This window comes from Sceloporus undulatus, chromosome 4, assembly GCF_019175285.1.
Source record: "Sceloporus undulatus isolate JIND9_A2432 ecotype Alabama chromosome 4, SceUnd_v1.1, whole genome shotgun sequence".
Classification (NCBI taxonomy): domain Eukaryota; kingdom Metazoa; phylum Chordata; class Lepidosauria; order Squamata; family Phrynosomatidae; genus Sceloporus; species Sceloporus undulatus.
The window spans coordinates 58,247,894-58,268,037 of NC_056525.1; the positions used below are offsets into that span (position 1 = coordinate 58,247,894).

The 20,144-nt window shown below is 41.0% G+C and overlaps 2 protein-coding genes across 2 annotated transcripts in view; one reads left to right on the top strand and one right to left on the bottom strand.

The window, feature by feature from the left end:
* Window positions 1-8,137, top strand: part of ELK4 (ETS transcription factor ELK4) — a 36,289-nt gene extending 28,152 nt beyond the window's left edge. The window contains exon 6 of the transcript XR_006103442.1: window positions 7,980-8,137. The gene's annotated coding sequence lies outside the window, so the exon portion shown is untranslated. The remainder of the gene's footprint in view (window positions 1-7,979) is intronic.
* Window positions 3,934-20,144, bottom strand: part of MFSD4A (major facilitator superfamily domain containing 4A) — a 66,127-nt gene continuing 49,916 nt past the window's right edge. The window contains exons 4-10 of the mRNA XM_042462426.1: window positions 17,698-17,866; window positions 14,203-14,318; window positions 11,388-11,561; window positions 10,583-10,730; window positions 10,336-10,406; window positions 8,016-8,136; window positions 3,934-5,937 (exon numbers count right to left, since the gene is read on the bottom strand). Of these exons, the coding sequence (XP_042318360.1) occupies window positions 5,876-5,937; window positions 8,016-8,136; window positions 10,336-10,406; window positions 10,583-10,730; window positions 11,388-11,561; window positions 14,203-14,318; window positions 17,698-17,866 (861 nt within the window). The 3' untranslated portion in view covers window positions 3,934-5,875. The remainder of the gene's footprint in view (window positions 5,938-8,015; window positions 8,137-10,335; window positions 10,407-10,582; window positions 10,731-11,387; window positions 11,562-14,202; window positions 14,319-17,697; window positions 17,867-20,144) is intronic.

A 20,144-nucleotide genomic window follows, 5' to 3' on the forward strand; every position in this document is an offset into this window, starting at 1 on the left:
GCAATATACTATAATAAAGGACCCATATGGGCCTCCAGATTGTATATTTATTACCTATGAGTGAAATGTACAGCACTTTGTAACTGCAGCTTTAAAATAACTTGCACTTTCAGGCTTTCTAGTACTATTTGTTACATCACATATTATATTTGTCACTCTAACTGTTGTAACAAATGTACAGTTATATGACATGTCATTTTCTGCCAAAGTGTCTTAAACTCATTTGGAGGTGAGTTCATGTGACATTAATGCAGTTTTGCTTATCATTTAATAATCCAAATAACTAAAGTTATTTTTGTTACTCCATGAAATAAGGCAGAGTAAGAAACCTTTGCCCTAAAAACTTAAATGTTCTCCACTCTCCACAGTATACTTGACTGGCATTTTAGCTTAAAAAAATAAGACTTCTATTCAGTTTGCTTTTCTGGTATTTGGTAGCTAGCACTTAACGTGAATAAGAAAACTTAAATTATTGTTAAATTTAAATTTGATGAAACATCATTCATTTTTAAGTCTCTAATATGAAATGGTTCACACCTTTTGAAGACATCTCAAACAGTGGCCATCAGAACATATTGTGGCTGTGAATTTCATAAAACAAACAGAACACTGTATTAATAACTGGAAGCTTCTACTTTCAGTCTCACTTCACATCTAGAGTGTCTTTATAAGGTCTGTCTTTCTTGTGATTTACATAATAGTAGAACACAGGGTGGTGAACTAAATTCTTGGGTTTTCTAGGAGGCCTTTTGAGCTGTGAGATTTCTTCTTTCGTAGTATGTATTGAAACTTGGCGTAAAGTTGTTGACTTTCATTCTTGCTGTTCAGTTGCACCAACTTCTATGTACTAAATGGTTTTTCATGAATATTTGGTAAATCTTGTATGGAAAAAAAGTTGTCCTAAATAATTTTTAAAACATCATTTGTATTTTTACTGCAGTGTTACCAGATGGCCTTATGTACATCACAGTGCTTGTGATTGGTACAGTAGCAAACATTTTGTTCTCTGTTTGCATTCCTAGTTAATACGTTTCTGCAGCATGGAAGAATATGCGAGGGAATCTAAAGGCTGTGAAGGGCCAGACAGTAGGGGGAAAGCCAATGGATTATTAAGATCCTGTTTTGAACTATTTCAGTGCTATACAACTAGCGAATATATGATTTAGAGGCATGTTGTGTAGGAGAGATGAGGTTGGAGGTCCTATTGAATTCTGAAGTAGGTTTACACAAATAAGGTATGTGCAACTAACTGCCCAGGGTTGAGGGCTGCATTGGCCTCCTCCTGCCGCCTCTCTTGGATTTTTAACAATTTTCCTGTTTTTATTTTTCCCCTTCTTCTTTTCTATACCACTTTACACCTGTGGGGGATATGTGGGGCTGTTTTAGGACCAGGAGAGACCTTTGTTCAGTAAGGAAGTCAACAGGAACTTGACTTCTGGTTTACATCTTTATTACATAAATATCTTTCCTCGGTGTGGAGCCCTTTATTTGACAAGGGTGTGTGTGAGTGGAAGCTTTTATTTATCAAGGGTGTATGTGTGTGTTTTGATTTTTTTTAAAGTTGCTTGGGGGAAAAAGTATCTATGTGCAAAAACTGTCCAGCAGCTACTCTCTGCCCACCCCCCATCCCCCCACCCCAATGTAGATGATTCTCCTGCAGTTGCTCTTATAAGCTAACACAGTTAATTTCCTATTTCTTCCTTTTCTCACAGTTTGGTTATTGTTCCTAGTAGAACGGCCTTAATTCTTGACCTTCTTACCAGAGACATTTCTCCTCTAGGCTGCCTAGTGCAGGAAGGAGGAAGAGAGCAGAGTTATGCTTGGATTGTTTTTACAGCAGAAAGTATAGCCCTGCAGACTGGCAGAAGGAAAAGGGAGGCATTTTTTCATCATTTTATCATTGGTAATACCCTGCTTTCTTTAAGGCCTTTGCACTATTTCTCAGAAGGGGAGGGGGGCCAGGTGTAACTTCATGTCATCACCCCCTCCCCTGAATTTGGGCAAATATTTGTGTACTGCAGAAGGTGGATTGGCCCACGGCTGTTCTGTAACATCTGTGCAGCCTGAAATATCCAGAAGTCTGTTTCAGTGCATTTGAGACACAAGTGTTCTTTTTGAGGATTTGGCTATTGGATTAATCAGGATTTCTTAATATCTTGCAAATATTTAGCCTATTGTAACAATAGCTGTATGGAGTTAGCTGGAGAGAGTAGTTTTCTCAAGTCTTGTTTCATTTTTTAAAATGGAAAATGTATACTTTTTATATATCCAGTATATTAATGCTGTTGTATAAAATTATGCTGGTGTGTAACGCAGTTGCATAAATAGCCAAAGTCCTAAGTAACTTTTCAGTGTTATTCTTTTGACTAAAAGCACCTCTGGGTAAGATATTGGGAAGACCTTCATGATGTTGAAATGTTGGCTAGAAAGGGAAGAAAATGTTTTTAAAGGTGTGTGCTTCAGATTTGGTTGCACATTCTACAATATAAGGTTTTCAGGGATTGCACAGCGGCACTATTTTGTTGACCGATCTGCTTTTAATGGCTAGTTTATTATTTGTTGCCTATCAAAACACAATGAAGGTCTTTCCTGAGGAATCAGGTGTTGTTTTCTATTGTTTAGTCTTTGGTGCAAAAATAAAAAATAAAAATTAGGGCAATTTTTAGAAAAAGAGTTTGAGGGAGTGTTAAATATTTTGTTTAAGACATGACAGAGGGAATTTGCCTTGTATAATAATGGCAAGTTGGCTTTAAACTTTGTAGCAAATCATGTTAATATGTATGTGCAACCAGACTTACAAAACAGTTGTATTTTTTTAAATAAATATTTTTTAACAAAATATGTCATCCGAAATCTCATTTTCATCTGTAATGGAAAGAAATTGCCATTGCAGTGTAGTTTCTATACAGTACAGTTGGGTAATTGTGAAGGATTGTTGACCTCACCCCACATGGTTAACAGCAATTTCCTCTTGTTTATATGTTGTGGTGGTACCATTCTTGGATATGGATTCAAAGGGTGCATATTTATTGCCAAGAACTGTCATTCATCTCCAAAAAGCACAGTTGTAGCCATCAAGGAAAGGAAAATGCTTGGGTGTTATTCAGAATGCAGTTCAAGAATCCTACCTTAGGATTTAGAAACACTGCCTCTTACATTTTCTTCTTTAGATTTTATTGGTTTGTTTCTTTCATACTGTCCAAAATACTTGCATCTGTTGAACTCCTGTATAGATGTAAAAGCATGAGCTAGCAAGGACAGCTGAGTGGAGAAACTAAGGCCTGTTACAGACTGCCAAAATAAAGCTGCTTCGGGTCTCTTTGGAGATATGCTATTTAAATGATGCATGGGTCCTAAGAATCCGGAAGCTGCACCAAAGCTGCACTCCAGTGCTTAGAAATGGAGTGTGGCTTTGGTGCGACCTCCGGATTCTTAGGACCGATGCATCATTTAAATAGCATATCTCCAAAGAGACCCGAAGCAGCTTTATTTTGGCAGTCTGTAACAGGCCTAACACAACAGTCCAGTACATCTGGTTTCCAGAAATAGACTCCCCCTTACTCTCAGTGAACTTGATGCAACACAAAGTCTTGATGAAATCACTCAAAACATGCTTGGGCATGGTAGATCCTGAAGCCTCCTCTTAGTCTAGTTGCTGAATGTACAAAAGGATGCTGGACACACAGAATCTTGTGGCTTGCACCTGCACTTACTAGACTGAAATTGTGTGCATGGTGCTGAACTTAACCTGTGAAGAGAGGGACTGAATCTGGGGTGTATAGCCAACTGTCAGTTCCAACCAGAATAGACATGCTGAATTAATGGCAACCAGTTAAGTCAGTTTTCCATGGTCTACTCCAGTTGGGACTACCAGCTGGTTTAAGTATATGTCCCCCCCCCAGCAATCACTACAGTTTTTATGTGTCTATTTTCTTTCCATACACTCTCCTCAAAACAAATTCTGCAGCCACCACAGTTTTATTCTGGGAAATGTCCTTCATAGGCATCAAATGCAGCATGCTCTGCCCTTGTAATTTTATGGGTGCTGAATTTAAATTTGTCTGGAATGGACAGAATGGACAGGACACAGAGATAGTTTCTTCTTTTTTGAGGAATGGCTGGCAATTACTGGGCAGAAAAAGGTTCTTCTATACCATACTGTCAGTGTCTCTGCTCTAATAAATATATATGATTTATACTAAAACAATCAGGAATTCTCATCACTTATGACTTCAAAATACATATTCTGATTTTTGTTTTACATAGAAAGTCACACTTGAAACACAATGCTGTTATAGGAACAAGCAGGTGTAAAGTTGGGTGTATGCCTACTCCTTCCCTTGCAGATAGGAGGATATAGTTAAAATTTTCTAATCTTGGTTTTATAGTTTCACCAAATATGGTAGACCAGGGTTTGCTACAAGCCAGGAAATACCTTTACTCTCTTTACAGGCATGGGAGGTGCCTGCTTGTTGCTGTAGTTAATAGTTAAATAGTTAATAGTCTTAATAGTTAAAACTCCAGTTATCTGTGTTACCCAAGCCACCTTATTCAGGTTCACATAAGATCATGCTTTACTGAATCTGATTAATGTCTACCTGGATGTGTATTCTAATGCAAGAATTCCACTAACCAACAGGCACAAACAGTTCATTAGAAAAGGTTAGTGTCCATGCTATACAACTTAAGGCCAGAAGAACACACAAGCTCTGTAATCAAGGAAGGTGTATATTAAGATTCAGATGACATGAAAATCAAAAATGAGTGTGCATACCCATGCAACATAGCAATCTGTAAAGCCAAATGGCAACACAAATTCAGTATAATGTACAGTTTTGAAATGAGCAGTGCAACAAGCCTCTTGGAAAAAATAGCTCTGCTTGAGTGAAGTTGCTAGGTCCCATCTTAAAAGTCACTCCACGAGTTCATGCGACAAGAACAATATTACAACATTCCTTTATATACATACACATGTATATCCGTGGGACAACACTTGCAACAAAACTAGCTCAATTCTGCTAAAGCTATGTCTTAAAACTATCCCAATACCTTCATTTGTAGCAGTCATGAAAATAACCAGCATGATCTGGATATTCAGTACCTCTGAAAGGTTCTGCTCCTGGAAGGCACCTATTATATTGCACAAATGGAAAGGACTTGACATTTGGCTTCATATACTTCAGGAGTTAGGCTGTTCTGCCTAATATGGCAGCCCACAGATCTTATTCATTCTACTGTGCAAATTTTGAAAGGTCAGTACACTCAACACAGCTCAAGCTATCATTATACTATCACCGGTACTTGGATCTTTCCACTGTGTGGCCACAGCAAAATCCCAGGTAGAGTCCTATAAGATTTGACTATTACAACTGATTGGGTGATTGAATTACTGCAATTTGTTTCTTAATGTGGCTGGTTGTATAGAAGACCTGGGATTAAAAGGCTTTTAAAAATTACCCAGTAACAAATAGTTTGCCTCTTACCAAATTAGGAAAGGGTGCCCACTGCCTATAGCTGCCTCCTGTTTAGAGTGAATATAAAAACCTAGGAGACCTCTCACTCAAGGTCTGTAAAATAACATCAATACATTTCCCCCACCACCTGAGCTCCTGGACAGACAAAGGAGTGTACCAGAGGAGTTTAAACTTTCATGTATCAAAATTTTCAGCCCTTCTAGAATTCTGCAGTTTGTCTCTTAATTCCTTCTGCAGTGAACCTTCTCTGGTAATGATGGATGACTGGTTGATGAGAACAAGTTGTAACCAACAAGTCTGATTGTAGAAAATTCAGGTAGTTTGAAATCAGGCGGTGAGAGCAAATCTTTCAGTTGGAGAGTGACATTGTGCTTGATCCAAATACAAACCCACTGCTTTGTTTAGCTCTGATAAAGTTCAGGCTCCCCTATCGGTGGTGGTTTATCAGGTGACAGATCCATATCTGCAAAACAAAATTTCAGCTGCATTTTTGAAAAAGCAATAAAACTTGCCACTGACTGTTCGATGAAGAGCACAGTAAAATGGTGCATGCCTTCTACTCTTTCCATCCATCAAGGACTTTTTCATACAGTACAGTAGAAAATAGGCAGATACCTAGGTGCCAGAATACCACTGGTAATTCTGATACCTAGTTTGTATTATCTGTGTCTTTAAAATAGTTGCTTATCTCATTGGTTCATTATAGTAAAAGTGTGCTTACGATACAGAATAGTGTATCATCAAGTCCTGTTTGTTTACAGTTGGCTTGTAACTAGGCTTTATATTAATATTTTGCTGCTTTCTAGAATTCTGAAAACTTCTTCAAGGTGAATCCTTTCTACAAGAAAATAAAATCACATATTTTCACTTTAAAACATATTGGTAACAGTACTGGGCCAGCAGCTTGGTGGAGTAGTTTGGGTGTTGGAATACAACTCTGGAGACCAGGGTTTGAATCCTGGCTCTGCCAGGTAAACCCAGTGGGTGACCTTGGGCAAGTCACACTCTCTCAGCCTCAGTAGATGGCAATGGCAAACCCCCTCTGAAGAAATTTACCAAGAAAACTCTATGTCAGAAATGACTTGAAGGCACACAGCAACAACAAAAACTCCTACAAGACAGAGTAGGAGATGTAATGACTCTGTTCATTAGTCTATCTTATGCCGATTGAATAATTGTCCTTTATCAGAGCTGGCCTTGTTAGAACAAGTGAAGGAGCCACATAAGAATCCTCTTGATGACTTATGGTGGCTTAAAGACTTGTTACACTGGCATGAGTCACTCTTTTTTTAATAGAGCATAAGAGAGATGTTAGCAAATGCTGTGACCATAAGGGAAGAGAGGCCAAGATTCTACATTAAACCAGGCACAGTATGATGATCCATCCGCACATTTTTGTGTCTGCTCCTGGCCCTGGCAGCTTTCAAACCCAGGCAGGGTGCTGCTACTTGCTGTTCCTTATAGAAGGAGAGGGAGACAATTATGAGAATGGAGATATATATAGCTGGTCTGGTCTCTGGGGAAAGGAAAGAAACAATAAGGAGGATACACTTATTAATAAAGTACACCCTTCTTATCCTTCCTCCTGAAGACCAGACCAGCTGCCTCTTCATTGTTTAAACTGTCTCCTCCTTCATCCCCTTTCCTCTGGTAACCAGTAGGGACACCTTCCAGGGCTTGAAAGCTGCTGGGGAGTGGAGATTTTAGACATTGTTGAAAGGGCTAAAGAATAGCTCCTTGTTCCCTATCCAAAAATAGTCATATGTGCACATAAGCCAAACCTATGCCTGTGTATGTCACCCTGCCAAGCAGCTCAGGAGTGGGCAGAGCAGCTTTATTTCCTGATGGAAACAGCTTGCACTTCTCTTCGCAGCACTTGCATTCACCATACCTCTGCTGCTTCCTATCTGTGTCCATTTCTCCTCATGCTGCCACAGTTATACTGGCCAATAGGAATTGGGCCTGATGCAGCAGATTGCCAATTGTTTGCAAGTTTACTCCCAAGGAGGGCCAGGGATGCATGTGGGAATTTCTGCCTTGTGGGCCAAAATAACATGGCTGGTTTTGGATACACCATACCTTGACTTGGGAAAGGTAAATAGAGCATATGCTGTTTCATCTCAGGCAGCAAAATACCTTGAGATGGCTCCATCGTTTAACTGAAATGGCAACAGCAGGCATCCTCATAAATGGCTCTGCATTTATGAGTTCAGAAAAGCCAACTATATTTGTTCATTTATTTTGCTTCTTCAGACTTCCAACACATTTTATGATATCTCCCACCGCCTTCCTGTCTATACAATGTGCTTCATTTTCCCCGGACCTCACTTCCAAGAGTAAAGAAAGTAAATGGGTGTTTGGTGCTGGAGCACTATGGGCCAATCCAAGCAGGAAGAAATGACAGGAAGCAGCTGTAAAATAAATACTTCCTTGCATTTTGTCCTCCTCAGAACTCTCCAGCCCACTCTACTCTAACAAGTAGACCTCCCCTTCCTTTCTTTTTAGATGTACAAGGAGTGTAAATGAGCTGGCAGTTCTTACCTGACTGGGGCTGTGGGTGCATCCTGTGGAAGAATAGAAGGAAGATGTAGAAAGTAAAGGCCAAGGCTCCAAAGATGGTTCCACAGACCAGGAAACTGTAACTGCCCTGATCGTGAATGATCTGTCAACAAAGAAAACCATAAAGTTGAGATCCTGCAGCTCCAGAAACCCACAAGAGCAACACACTGACTTGATATGCTTTAAAGCCAGAGAAATAACAATGTTGGAGCCCTCCAGTAAATGCTAATGGGAGTTATAGAGGGTCTGTTTCTCTTGAGCAGGCTCAAGGGAATTGATGGAAAGAGTTCCATCTGAAGAAATCTACTGCTTGGCTTCTGATAAGAAGCATGCCTGAAACCTTATCCTTTTATGAACTGGTTTGTTATTTTTTTCTTGTTGGACTACTATTCCCATATGCTCTGGCCAAAATGATCAATGGCTAGAGACAGCAGATGCTGTGGTTTGATAAATCTGGAGGGCTGCAAATTCCCTTGTCTGCTGTCCATTCAGACTGACAGTGAATTGCTTTACAGGACATGTTAGCACTGGATTTAGCTCACTAATAGATCACCTACTTTGCATGCAGATGGTCAACTAGACACACTCATTTCTCCCTCTCCACTCAGAATACTCTCAAACAACTTCTACTCCGTAAGTGCTGATATTTATCAATTACTTGCCTTTCTCCCCATACCAGCTCAAGGTAAAGAACGTTGTTCTCCACCCTCAGCCCAGTTTTACCCTTCACAACATGTCTATAGAACTGAGAGACAAGCCATGTTGATCTGGAATATCAGTATGCAAAGGGATCTTGTAGCACCTTTGAGGCTAACTGCAAAAGGAATTGTACCATAAACATTCATAGACTTGGTCTGCTTCCTTAGATGCAACTCTATAGATTAAGCTTCATGCAGAACTATATGAGAGCACTGTAAATGAGATAGACTGGCCTCAGGCACCCAGCCATACTTAGTCTCATGGCTGAATATGGATCTGAACCCAGGTCGCTCAGTTCCCAGTCCAGCAATCTAACCACACTGCCTCTGAGATGAAAAGAGAAGCTAGCAAGTGCATTCTCCAAGCACTTTGTAATGCCACCCCAGTGACTATATTGCAGGATGAGGAAGGCAGATTATCTTTAGGCTCCATGGCTATGTCATCTGAAGCCAGCAGGTGACGGCTCAGTGGCACAGCACACACTTTGTATCCAGAAGGATCCAACAAAAATTCTCTGCCTGAGTCCCTGGAGACCCGCTGTTGTGCTGGATGGAGAAACAGGGCAAAATACCTGCATTGGCTTCTCTCTTTGCTAAAACAAATCAAATAGTGCTTGGTTGCCATTTGCTTCTGTCTATCTCCATAACTAATCTTACTTTCTAAAAACCTCTGGAAGATATGAACAGTCCTTGGAGAAGTAAATAAACCCTACAAGCAAAAGTAATCTCCTATATGTCTCCTGACTGACATCAGACTAGAGAATTTATGACCTTCCAAATGTTGGGCTACAATTCTGACCAGCTCCCGCTAACATGACTAATGGCCAGGAATGGTGAGAATACCATTTGGCCATATGTTCTCCAGCCCTGCTGTCCAATCAAAGTAACAGTCTGCTGCACCACAGAACATGTTAGGACTGGGCTGTAGCTCAGCAGTAGATTACAGGCTTTGCATGCAAAGTTCAAATTCCTGGCATCTCCCACTGATAAGGAAACCCTGAAGAACCACTGCCACTCAGGTCCAAAACATACTACAGAAATAATGCAGTTTGAGACTGCTTTAACTGCTGTGCCTCAATGCTAGGGAGTTCTGGGAACTGTATTTTTGTGAGACATTTAGCCTTCTCTGGGGCCATTCAGACTACGTTTTAACCCAGATCAGGAATTGATTCTTGCACATGAAGTTGCATTCAGCTATCTGCCTATAAGCTGGACATGCAGCAACAAAGCATCCCCTGGGAACTTCTGTGAATCCTTCAAAGATTGTGAAGGATGATGGTAATGCTGTGCATCCAATTACAGAGGTAGATGCTTTACCACCACCACCTCAGCTTTCCACTGGCCAGTAAATGGCTTTGTAAGAAGTAATGGGTATGAGTTTGGGGTGGGATTGGGGGACATAACAGATGAGTTGTGATTCTGCCTAGTGGCCATTGTTGGACTGCAGTTGTCTCCCAGTTGTGGCCATTGTTGGACTGCAATTCTCATCAGCGCTAGCCAGAATATGAGGCAAGCTGGGACTTGCAGCCCAACTTCTGGAAGGGCTGCCTGATTCATACCTGAGGCACCTACCAGGCTGCTTGCACTGTATCTTGCATACTTACCGACCCAACCAGTAACTGCAGAACCATCTCTCCAATTCCTGCTCCTGTCACCAACACAGTAGTGGCACAGCCTAGAATAAAAACCACACAAGGTTATACTCTTTGTTTTGTATTTTAAACAAACAGAACAGCAAAGAAACAGAAGAGCTGAAGATTGAACCAATATGGCAGGACGTTTGTCCCATCTTTTAGAGCATATAACACTCCAGTGAAAGCTCTCTGTTTGGAAATTAGAGACTTGATTTACCTTTGTATTGGAGGATGTCTTCAGTGTAAGCCAGCACGCTAGGGAAAGTGCTGCTGAGAAATAGACCAAGAGATGCAGTTCCCACAAATAAAAAGACCACACTGTAGGAAAAGATCAGTAGCAGGAAAAATGTTATAAGCACTCCAACCTGGAATGAAATAAAACAGATAGGAGGAAGAAGATATTAGTACCGAATCAAAAAGAACGAAGCACTTCAATTCACAGAACGGCCAGCCTGGAGCCAACCCATTACCACCACCGTCACAGCTGTAATTTCATTTAATTTACATCATTAACTGTTCTTCTTTCAAGTAGAATTAGAGCAAGATAGATTAAAAAATATTTTTACAACCAGCAACTGCCTCTTGGGAAAAGATTCCTGACTGAGACACCATGAGAACAAAGAACTTATCTACGGTATACACCCAAATAAAAATTTAAAAAATAAGGGCTGTTAATTGTTTTTTTTTTTAAAATATAATTTTACAGTTCTCACAGAATCCCTGGAAATGGCAGGGCTGTGAAAGTACAGAGACTACTTTGTTGGGTGGTTTCCAGCTCCCATATTACTAAGAGTTCCTTGACAGGAGGCAAATCTCATTTAACATTTTGGCAGTTTACATTTTACTCAGTTGTGAAAATCTCTGCCAAGGAGATACTTATATTTCCAGAGGACGGTGCCAGTTGCAGATTAAATCACCATTACTTGCCAGCCTGAAAGTGAAGCAGCTAGACTTGGACTTCTTGACCAAGACAGTGGGTCGCAGCTGCACTGAAAGGAAGGAAGACTAAGATCTGGCCTTACCACATTGATGAAAACCATGGTTGCTGGCTTCATTCTGTATGACACAGGGATAGAGATGAGCCTGCCCAGAGTGATGAAACCCCAGAAGAGACTAGGCAAATAGCCAGCCATCTTATGCCCCACTGAGAGAGGTTCCTCCACAGCATAGCTGTACACAAAACCAGAATACTCCCCCTGAAATAAATACAAAAGGCACACTGTTAGTTAACTTTACATAGGCCTTATCTCTTGCAATGTTAAATGTGCCTTCTATCAACATATACCTAGCATTCAATTATTCATTCAACTTATGAACAGCTTCACAATAATAATTACCTAAATAATTAACAAAAATAAAAGCCAACCAAAAACACAGTTCTAAATCCAGTTGTTAATCCCAACAAGAATAGGGTTACGGAATCAGTAGAACCTTGATAAATTCCACTAATTCAATAGGCTTACTCAAACAGATTCACAGTAGGATTTAGCCAATATGTCTCCACACAAACCATTTGTAAACATCACCACAGTAGTAAAATAATCATTTAAATCAAAGCAAAGACTTTAAACCTCTGAACATACCTATAAGAGGAGGTGATGAATGCAAAAGCTATTAAATTGCAGAGGAAAGCCACAATAAAGCACAACAGAAAGCATGTGAGGATAAGACAGCCCTTAGCTAGTGCTAGAAAGACATGCAAGTAGGTGCCAAGTGGAACTGTTTGGTGAGGGCTTTCTAGAACTGAGGGTCTGCCCCTGAGGACCTCTTTCTTGATGGCTTTCCTCAGCATTTCAGCTTGTGAAGATGCTCAAGAGTCAGTCCTCAGGCCCTGGGTAGGTATATGTGGAAAGAGGCAGTCCTTCAGGTATCATGATCCTCAAGAACTTGAAAAAGGTTACTTCTTTGGACTACACATCCCAGAATCCCCCAGCTAGCATGCCCACAGCACTTAGAATTGATCCTGGAAATCAACCTTGAAGTGAATATGATAAAATACCATGATATGAAGTTCAAGAAAAAAGTAATGGTGATATAGGGAGAATCCTCCCCTCACCCCATCACAGTATTAACATCTCTATACTGGTTTATTATAAAACCTCCTTAATAAGAGTCCGTGGAAGGTTTATAGGACAAATCATTAAAAGAAGGCAACATAGCATATTACAAGGAACTGCTAGAAGTGACAGCTGTAGAAGCAACTGCACTGCTAGTCTTGACAATGAAGAAAAGATTCAATTTTCTCATATTCTTAAATTGGAAGTACCAGAGTTGCAATTTAAAGGATGGAAGAAACCAAAATCATACAAATATAAGCAGCAGTGTACAAGTGCTGCCAGCTTTAAACTCAAGGGTTGGAATCCTGGTAGTGACATAAACAGGCAAAGAGCTTGTCTGCATGGACAAATACATAGATCTCTCCCTGTCCCCCTCAAACCCGTCTCTGGTGCAGACAGACCAGAAGCCATCCAGCATTTTCCACACCAAAATGGGACATTGGCCACTTATTGAGCATCAAAATGATTACCTTGTGGCTCTACTTCCACATTCTGACTTAGAGCACATGACCACACCATGACACCCAGTAGGGTGCTCATGCAAAAAGCTACCTCACATTGCCTTTGTGAGCAAAGGAGCATTATAGCAATAGCAAGTAGCATTTCTATACTACTCATCAGTGCACTTAAGCACTCCCTAAGCGGTTTACAATGTGTAAACTAATTGCCCTCAACAAGCTGGGTACTCATTTTAGCAACCAAAGAAGGATGCGAGCCTGAGCCGGTATTGAACTCATAACCTTGTGGTTTGTGAGTGAGTAGCTGCAGTACAGCCATTTAACCACTACACCACCAGGGAATTGGGGCAGGTCTGAGGCCAAGATATGATGGGCTGCCCCAAGTGTATCCTGCACAAGTGTTTGTGCCCTAAGTTGTGTTATACATGCTGACTGTTTTTACTGACAATGGCCATATTCAACTGATGGGGATGGACATGGAGGTCTGCATGCCGAACATATACTGATGCAGATTGGGTGGGGTGGTTGCAATCCACAATGAGTCTCATTTGTAATGAAACCTGAGGCCCTTCTGCACAGCATATAGAGAGGCCCAACATACACCAATCCATGTCCCATTGCACACTGCAATTGCACAAGAGGGTTTCAGCCATGTGCATTAAGCAGTGATTTACATATACTGAGGTATAGTGGTATCAAATGTAGGGACTGCATAATGCAAGTGGAACATAAATCTACTGGCTGTTACTTATGCTGTGCTGTGGCAATACATGATCCCGTACAAAGTATGTTCCCAAAAGAGTTCCAGCCACCAGTGAGTTACTGATCAGAAAACAAGAAGGTGCATGAGTACTGCTGTCCAGGTACAGAACTTAGAAAAGTTACATTTCTTGCCTACAGTTCCCAGAATCCCTAAGATAAAATGGCCAGTGGCATTGCTGGATGGGGATTCCGAGAAATGTGGTCCAGAAATGTAACTTCTCCAACTTTTGCAATGTAAAACAAAAAACACTGTTCTATATAGCTTTTGTTCTGCCCATTCTAAAGGTTCCAGAATGTTCTAGTGGGGCCCCCAACACATGAGAGAATTATAGCACAATGATTCCACTTTAAAGACCATAGTTCTAATCATACGGAATTCTGGGATTTACAGTTTAGGGAGGCAGGCTTAAAATTCTAAGCCAGGGAGCTCTAGTGCTTCACCAACTACAAACCCCAGGATTCCATAGGATGTTGCCATGACAGTTAAAGATGTATAGCATTAAAATTGTGTAGTGTGAAAGGGCTTCAGGTGGGGACGCGACACAACTGCTAGACCTTACCAAGATGCCATCAGTCATGAAGAGAAGAAGGGCTCCAGTCACATGGACAGCAAAGTAAGAGCAAGGAGCTCCTATGAAGTTCTTGCTCTGGCAGCATCCAAAGAGGTCATTGTGCCCTGAGGAGAAGAAAACAATACCATGTGAGCCATGACTTCTTTCTATGTGCATTGTGCAGCACTGGTTTAGCAACAACTAAATGAATATGTCTGTCCATGTGCCAGGTGTCATCTGTTGTTCAAGGGAAAAAAAAGAGAGAGGAAAGCTTAGTCCTACTGCATCCCACATTCTGAAGGCAGGGAAATATGGCATTACAGGTCAAAGAAGATGACATTGTCCTCCCTTTGCTCTTCAGTTCTGACCCCAATCTGTAATGCCCATAGACAAGAAACCAAGAAAGAGAGAGGTTTTTTTTTTTTAAAAGCCTCCCATTGGAACAAATGGGACACTTTCCCCACAAGACTACTGTATGTGGATGGAGACACCAAGAAGTCCCTGTGTCCTCCCCCCACCCCTCAAGTTTAGGTGTTAAGACTGTAGAGATTAAGCCTTTTGAAAATGCAAAAGTCAGATCCAATGGAATAATGCAAAAGTGGGAGTCAGATCCAATAGAAAAAGAAACAAACTTCACTTTCAGCAATTTCACACATTAAAAATGATCTGATTTTAGTAACAATTTGGAAGCAGTGTGGTCTTCATGCTTCGCTGGATGGTAAGGGAATGTGACCAAAACGGAGAAAGAGAGAAAAAGTACCATGTCAGCAAAAGTGCTGAATGAAATGAATCTAACAGTTTCTAAATAGTTACATAGGTATTTATAAACTACTACATCAATTTCATTAGGGCCAGACTTTTCTGTCTTCTTTTTAGCTGGATATTGCAGGAAGCAGAATGTTCCACTAGCCTGCCCTCTACCCAGCACCTTCCAAATATAGTGAATTAGCATCCCTATAGCTCTGGGGATTATGGGTGGTATAGTTTTGAATATCTGGAGGGCATCAAGTTGCGAAAGGGTGCATTAAAACATTTTTTGGTCTGCTCCAACAGGGGTCTCTTTGAGGAAAGTCACCTGGGGCTTTTTATGTCCTAACCATGTGGGATGCGTCACCTACATCAATGTCTCAGGTTTTCTAGTTCGCCGAATACACCAAAGGAAAACTGATACATGCTGCATAGCTGTGGGGTCTGAATCAGAGCTGCCACAACAAAAATATGTGCAGATGTGAAGACCTGTTTTTGTGTGCTGGGGAAAAGGCACAAATGCAAAAAGCCTACATTCTTGGGTGGGATGTGCAAATACATTAGTAAATTGCTACATGCTGAAGCAATACAGTACTACAAAACAAATGAAAAGAGATGTTTTAGAAAGGCACACAGAAGCTGCTTATTACAAGGTTCCAGTAATAAGCTTTTAGGCACGTATTCACTGCTTTTCATCTTCAAACCACTTTGTACAAAGTGATAATTGCCCTCCTTTTAGTCTCCAGAATAAATATTGCAATTTAGGGAAACAGACACATTTGCCTAGAGGGAAACTCTGTCTTGATGGTGAAGCCCAAATAGGTATGATACAACTTTCTTTGATGAAGCGTTCTCTGTTGCCTAGTACCAATGTTTGTGCTAAATGTCATCCAGGAAGGATCCAACTGCAATTACAGCCAAACTGCTGAAGTGCTTATTTAGTAGTAGTAGTAGTAATTTTTATTCCTTTCCCACCTCTCCTCATGGCTCGAGGCAGGGAACAGCATGTTAAAATAGTAAACACAATTAAAACACATAAATCCATAGTTAAAATACAATACTATAAAATCATTAAAATACACTCATAAGAATTCAAATACAGATTAAAAATTCATGATTTAAAATTGACTGGATAGGCCTGCTGGAAGAGATATGTCTTTAATGCTGCTTTAAAAGCAGTCAACGTTTTCAGCTGCCCTGTCTCCTCCGGCAGGTCATTCCACAGTCTGGGGCCAGCAGATGAAAAGATCCTCTGGGAAATTGTCCTCAGTCTAGTACTGGCTGGTTGGAACAAACATTTCCCAGAGGACTTGAGTGTACAGGACAGATTGTCTGGGAGAAGGTAACCCTGTAGGTAACCTGGACCCAAACCACGTAGAGCTTTAAAGGTATTAACCAACCCTTTGCCTTGTGCCCTGTGTGTGCTTCTAAGTCATTTTTTAAATGATGACCTTAAGGCAAACATATCATAGGGTTTTCTTCACAAGTTTCTTCAGAACTTGCCATTGCCATCCTCTGAGGCCGAGAAAGTGTGACTTGCCCAAGGTCACTCAAATGGTTTCTTTAATGCTTCAGTGGGGAATTGAACCCTGAATCTTCAGAGTCATTGTCCAACACTTAAACCACTAAACTACACTGTCTCTCTGGAGTGCTAGGAAATGGGTAAACACTAGCTCAGGAACCTATCCTAGAGAAGTCATATTCTGCAGAGCTAAACAGGATTGTCTGTCATTATAGGATTAAACCATTTTAATTGGCTCATTTTCACTTCATGTATGTGAAGGAAGCTTTGAGGGATCAACCTAGAATTACCAAAATAGATTAGGGTGCTAGTCAGTACTCAGATTGCTTGGTTGGCCCAAGGAAGGTATTACCTGAACGTGTCTCTGTATGTTTGGTTATGTGTTTAATTAACATAGAGTTATTCCTGTCCATGTACATTAGAAGTAGGAAATTTTTGTCCCTGCGGGTATTTTGGTCCACAACTCCCAACAAGCAGCCCATCCAGCAGGGACAATTACACAGGGACAATACAAATTATATACTCAAAAAATCTGTAGGCCCAAAGGTTAGGCATCTCTGTCAGAAATAGGATAGGAATGGGCAATTGTGGCCTTCCAGATATTACTGGAGAAGTATCAGCAGCCCTAGCTAGCATAGCCAATGGTGGGGGATTATGAGAGCTGCAGTTTAAAAACAACTGAGGGCCACAATTAACCAGCCCTGTTTCAAATTTAAGGTCATGTTAGCTGCAACCCCATACCTCTAATACAACAGGTAGTTCTTCCTAAAGGAGATCATTAACACCTACCACACTCCACAATTTGTCTCTCCATTTAAGAAGTAGCACAGTACAGTGGCATCACTAACTATGGTGTCATCTTGTGTGGGAAGGGGATGTATTTGCCCCTCTTCTCCTCCATTCCTGGGCTTTCTCCCCTGGAAGGAAGCCTGGGGGTGGAACAGTTGCATGCATGCACCCCTCCTGTATTGAATGAGGAGGGCCCAACCAGGTGTCACCTCTCTTCTGGGGTGTCACCTGGTGTGGTCCACACTTCCCGCACCCACACAATGATGCCACAGGTACTGTACACTTTCAATTTTAACTGAGTTCATATATGATGAAGGGGGCTGTTATATGCCATGCATAAAGACCCCTGGCCATGCTGGCTGGGAGATCACAGGAATTGATAGTTCAAAAAAAGGGAACTTTTCCAAGCTCTGGGTCCATTTCAAAATTGGTACTGCAGATCTCACCTATTTCTGTTTGAAGTTTTGGTGAGGAAGTGGAAGAATCATCCCTGTCAGCTATCCTGGTTTCCATGGCCAGCTCATCTGCAGGCAGCAATGGGGGACTGTTCTTGTGACAGCATGGCACCAGCCGTTCCTTGTAGAGCAATAGGAACACTGCAAAGGGGACAGGCAGCTGGAGAACAACATGAAAAGGCAGGTTAGCCAAGCACAGCCATCCTTCAAATAAACTGATGATCTGTTTGCCCACTAGATGGCATTGGCCTGTTAGCACAGACCTTCCTCTCTGTATCACCTCAAGCAAAATGCAGACCCATGACACAGTCACTTTTCTTCCCCTATGTGATTTTTAAAGATCATTTCTGCCTAATGAAGAATGCCAATGGGATCAAAAGTTAGCATAATTAATTTTGCACCTTTCTAGCTGGCCTAATAATGGTGCACTTGGATTTTGTTTAATGGCCAGTGTGGCTACTCCTGTATCTTTTTTCCTTCCACAAGTTTTTATCAAAGATTTGGGGATTTCTTAGTTTCATGCATGCTTTCTCTTTGTCTGCAGTATTAATAACATCCTCCTAAACTACAGAAGATGGAAGGGGCATTGAGAAAGATTATTTTGCATGTACAGTAGAGTCTCGATTATCCGACATAAATGGGTGGGCTGATAGTCAGATAGCCAAAAATGTCGGATAATCCGGAGGGTCCAAGAAAAGCCTTGAAATCGCTATAAATTGCAAACGTACTGAAGTTTTAATGCTTGGGGGCATGTTTGGGGGCCTGGCTGTGCCTGTCGCCTTCCCCCGTTGTCATGCTTTGCCCCTTATTTTGGGGCCTGAAGGTACTCGCCCTGCTCTCCTTGCCAGTCATGGCTGCCATGTTTGGGGCATATCTGGGGTGTATGGAAATGCCTACAGCCATGCCCCCAAGCAGCTGTGACGTCGAATAATCCGGAATGTTGGATGACTGAAGGATGGATAATCGAGACTCTACTTCATGTGCATGTGTGTGAGGACACCTCTATCCATAGGCTTTACTTGTTTCATTGAAGAGGAGATTTCAGCAGTTTGGTCTACAAAGTTGTGAAAAGCTGCCTTTGTTGGAAAATTTTCTTCTCAACAGCTATTAAAAAGGGGACAGGCCTCTAGACAAGGGGCTCTTTCTCGCTATAGAATTATAGTACTATAATTAAATTTTATCTGCAGTTGTTCCCCCTCCTATGGCATACTGGGATTTGCAGTTTGGGGGTATTTAGAATTATCAGCCAGAGAGCTCTACTTCCTTACCAAACAAAGATTCAAAGGTCATGTCAATTTAAAGTAGAATATAGTGCTACAGTTGCATAAAGAGCCCCAAACTGCTCCTGGCTGTGTTTTTAAAAAGCACAGTGTTATACAGAGAACAGGCACATGACGTACAGCTCCTACCACACTGCCCACAACAACAACACACATGACCTTTGACATGACCTTTGAATCTTTTATCTAAGGCATAGATGCAGGAGCAACTGGCCAGAGGAACACATCCAACATGAAGCTCATCATAAACTTTGCCTTGTCGCAAGAGGATGTGTCTCACAGATGCTTCCATGAGTATATTCACTGGCTCTCAGCAAGCTAAGCTGTAAAACTCAACCCAGGCTGGAACATAACTTTTCAGACCATTTTGAGAGAGGCTTTCTATTCCCAATTGGTAAATTCATTTTTCCTCTAACAATTAATTCCTTATATATAATCCAAACATAAATAAAAAATTATTATTATTATTATTATTATTATTATTATTATTATTATTATTATTATTATTATTATTATATAATCTAAAATATAATCATGATGGATTTGGTTGAAGACCTAGAGGTATACGCTTGTTCCTCCACATTCGCTGGGGTTAGGGGCACAGAACCACTGTGAATGTGGAAAAACCACAAATAACAGAAACACTATATTTTTAGAAATCTCTAGGTCCTCTAGTGCAACTCTGTGGTCGACATCTGCCAGGCACTGACCACAGAATTGTGCTGAAGGAGCTACAAATGCCTAGTGCAGTGTTCTCTCTTGGAATCTCTAGGTCCTTTAGTGCGACATTTGGTTAAAGATGATCATAGAGTTGCGCTGGAGAACCTGGAATATCTAGGTCCTCCAGCACAACTCTATCGTCAACTTTAACCAAAAGTCGCACAAGAGAGAACATATTAATAAAATCCGTGAATAATCAAATCCGCAAAAGTCAAATCCGCAAATGTGGAGGGACAAGTGTACCAGTTTTCAGATCCTCAACAAACTAAAGTAACATGCTGTTTCTCATCCTGCCAGCAGGTGGCAGCCTAGTCCCACAGTTGATTGTAATCTTGGTAGTCAACACAAGGCTACATCTACTTGTGTTGTATGCCTTCAAGTCATTTCTGATGTATGGTGACCCTAAAGCAAACCTATCATAGGGTTTCCTTGGCAATA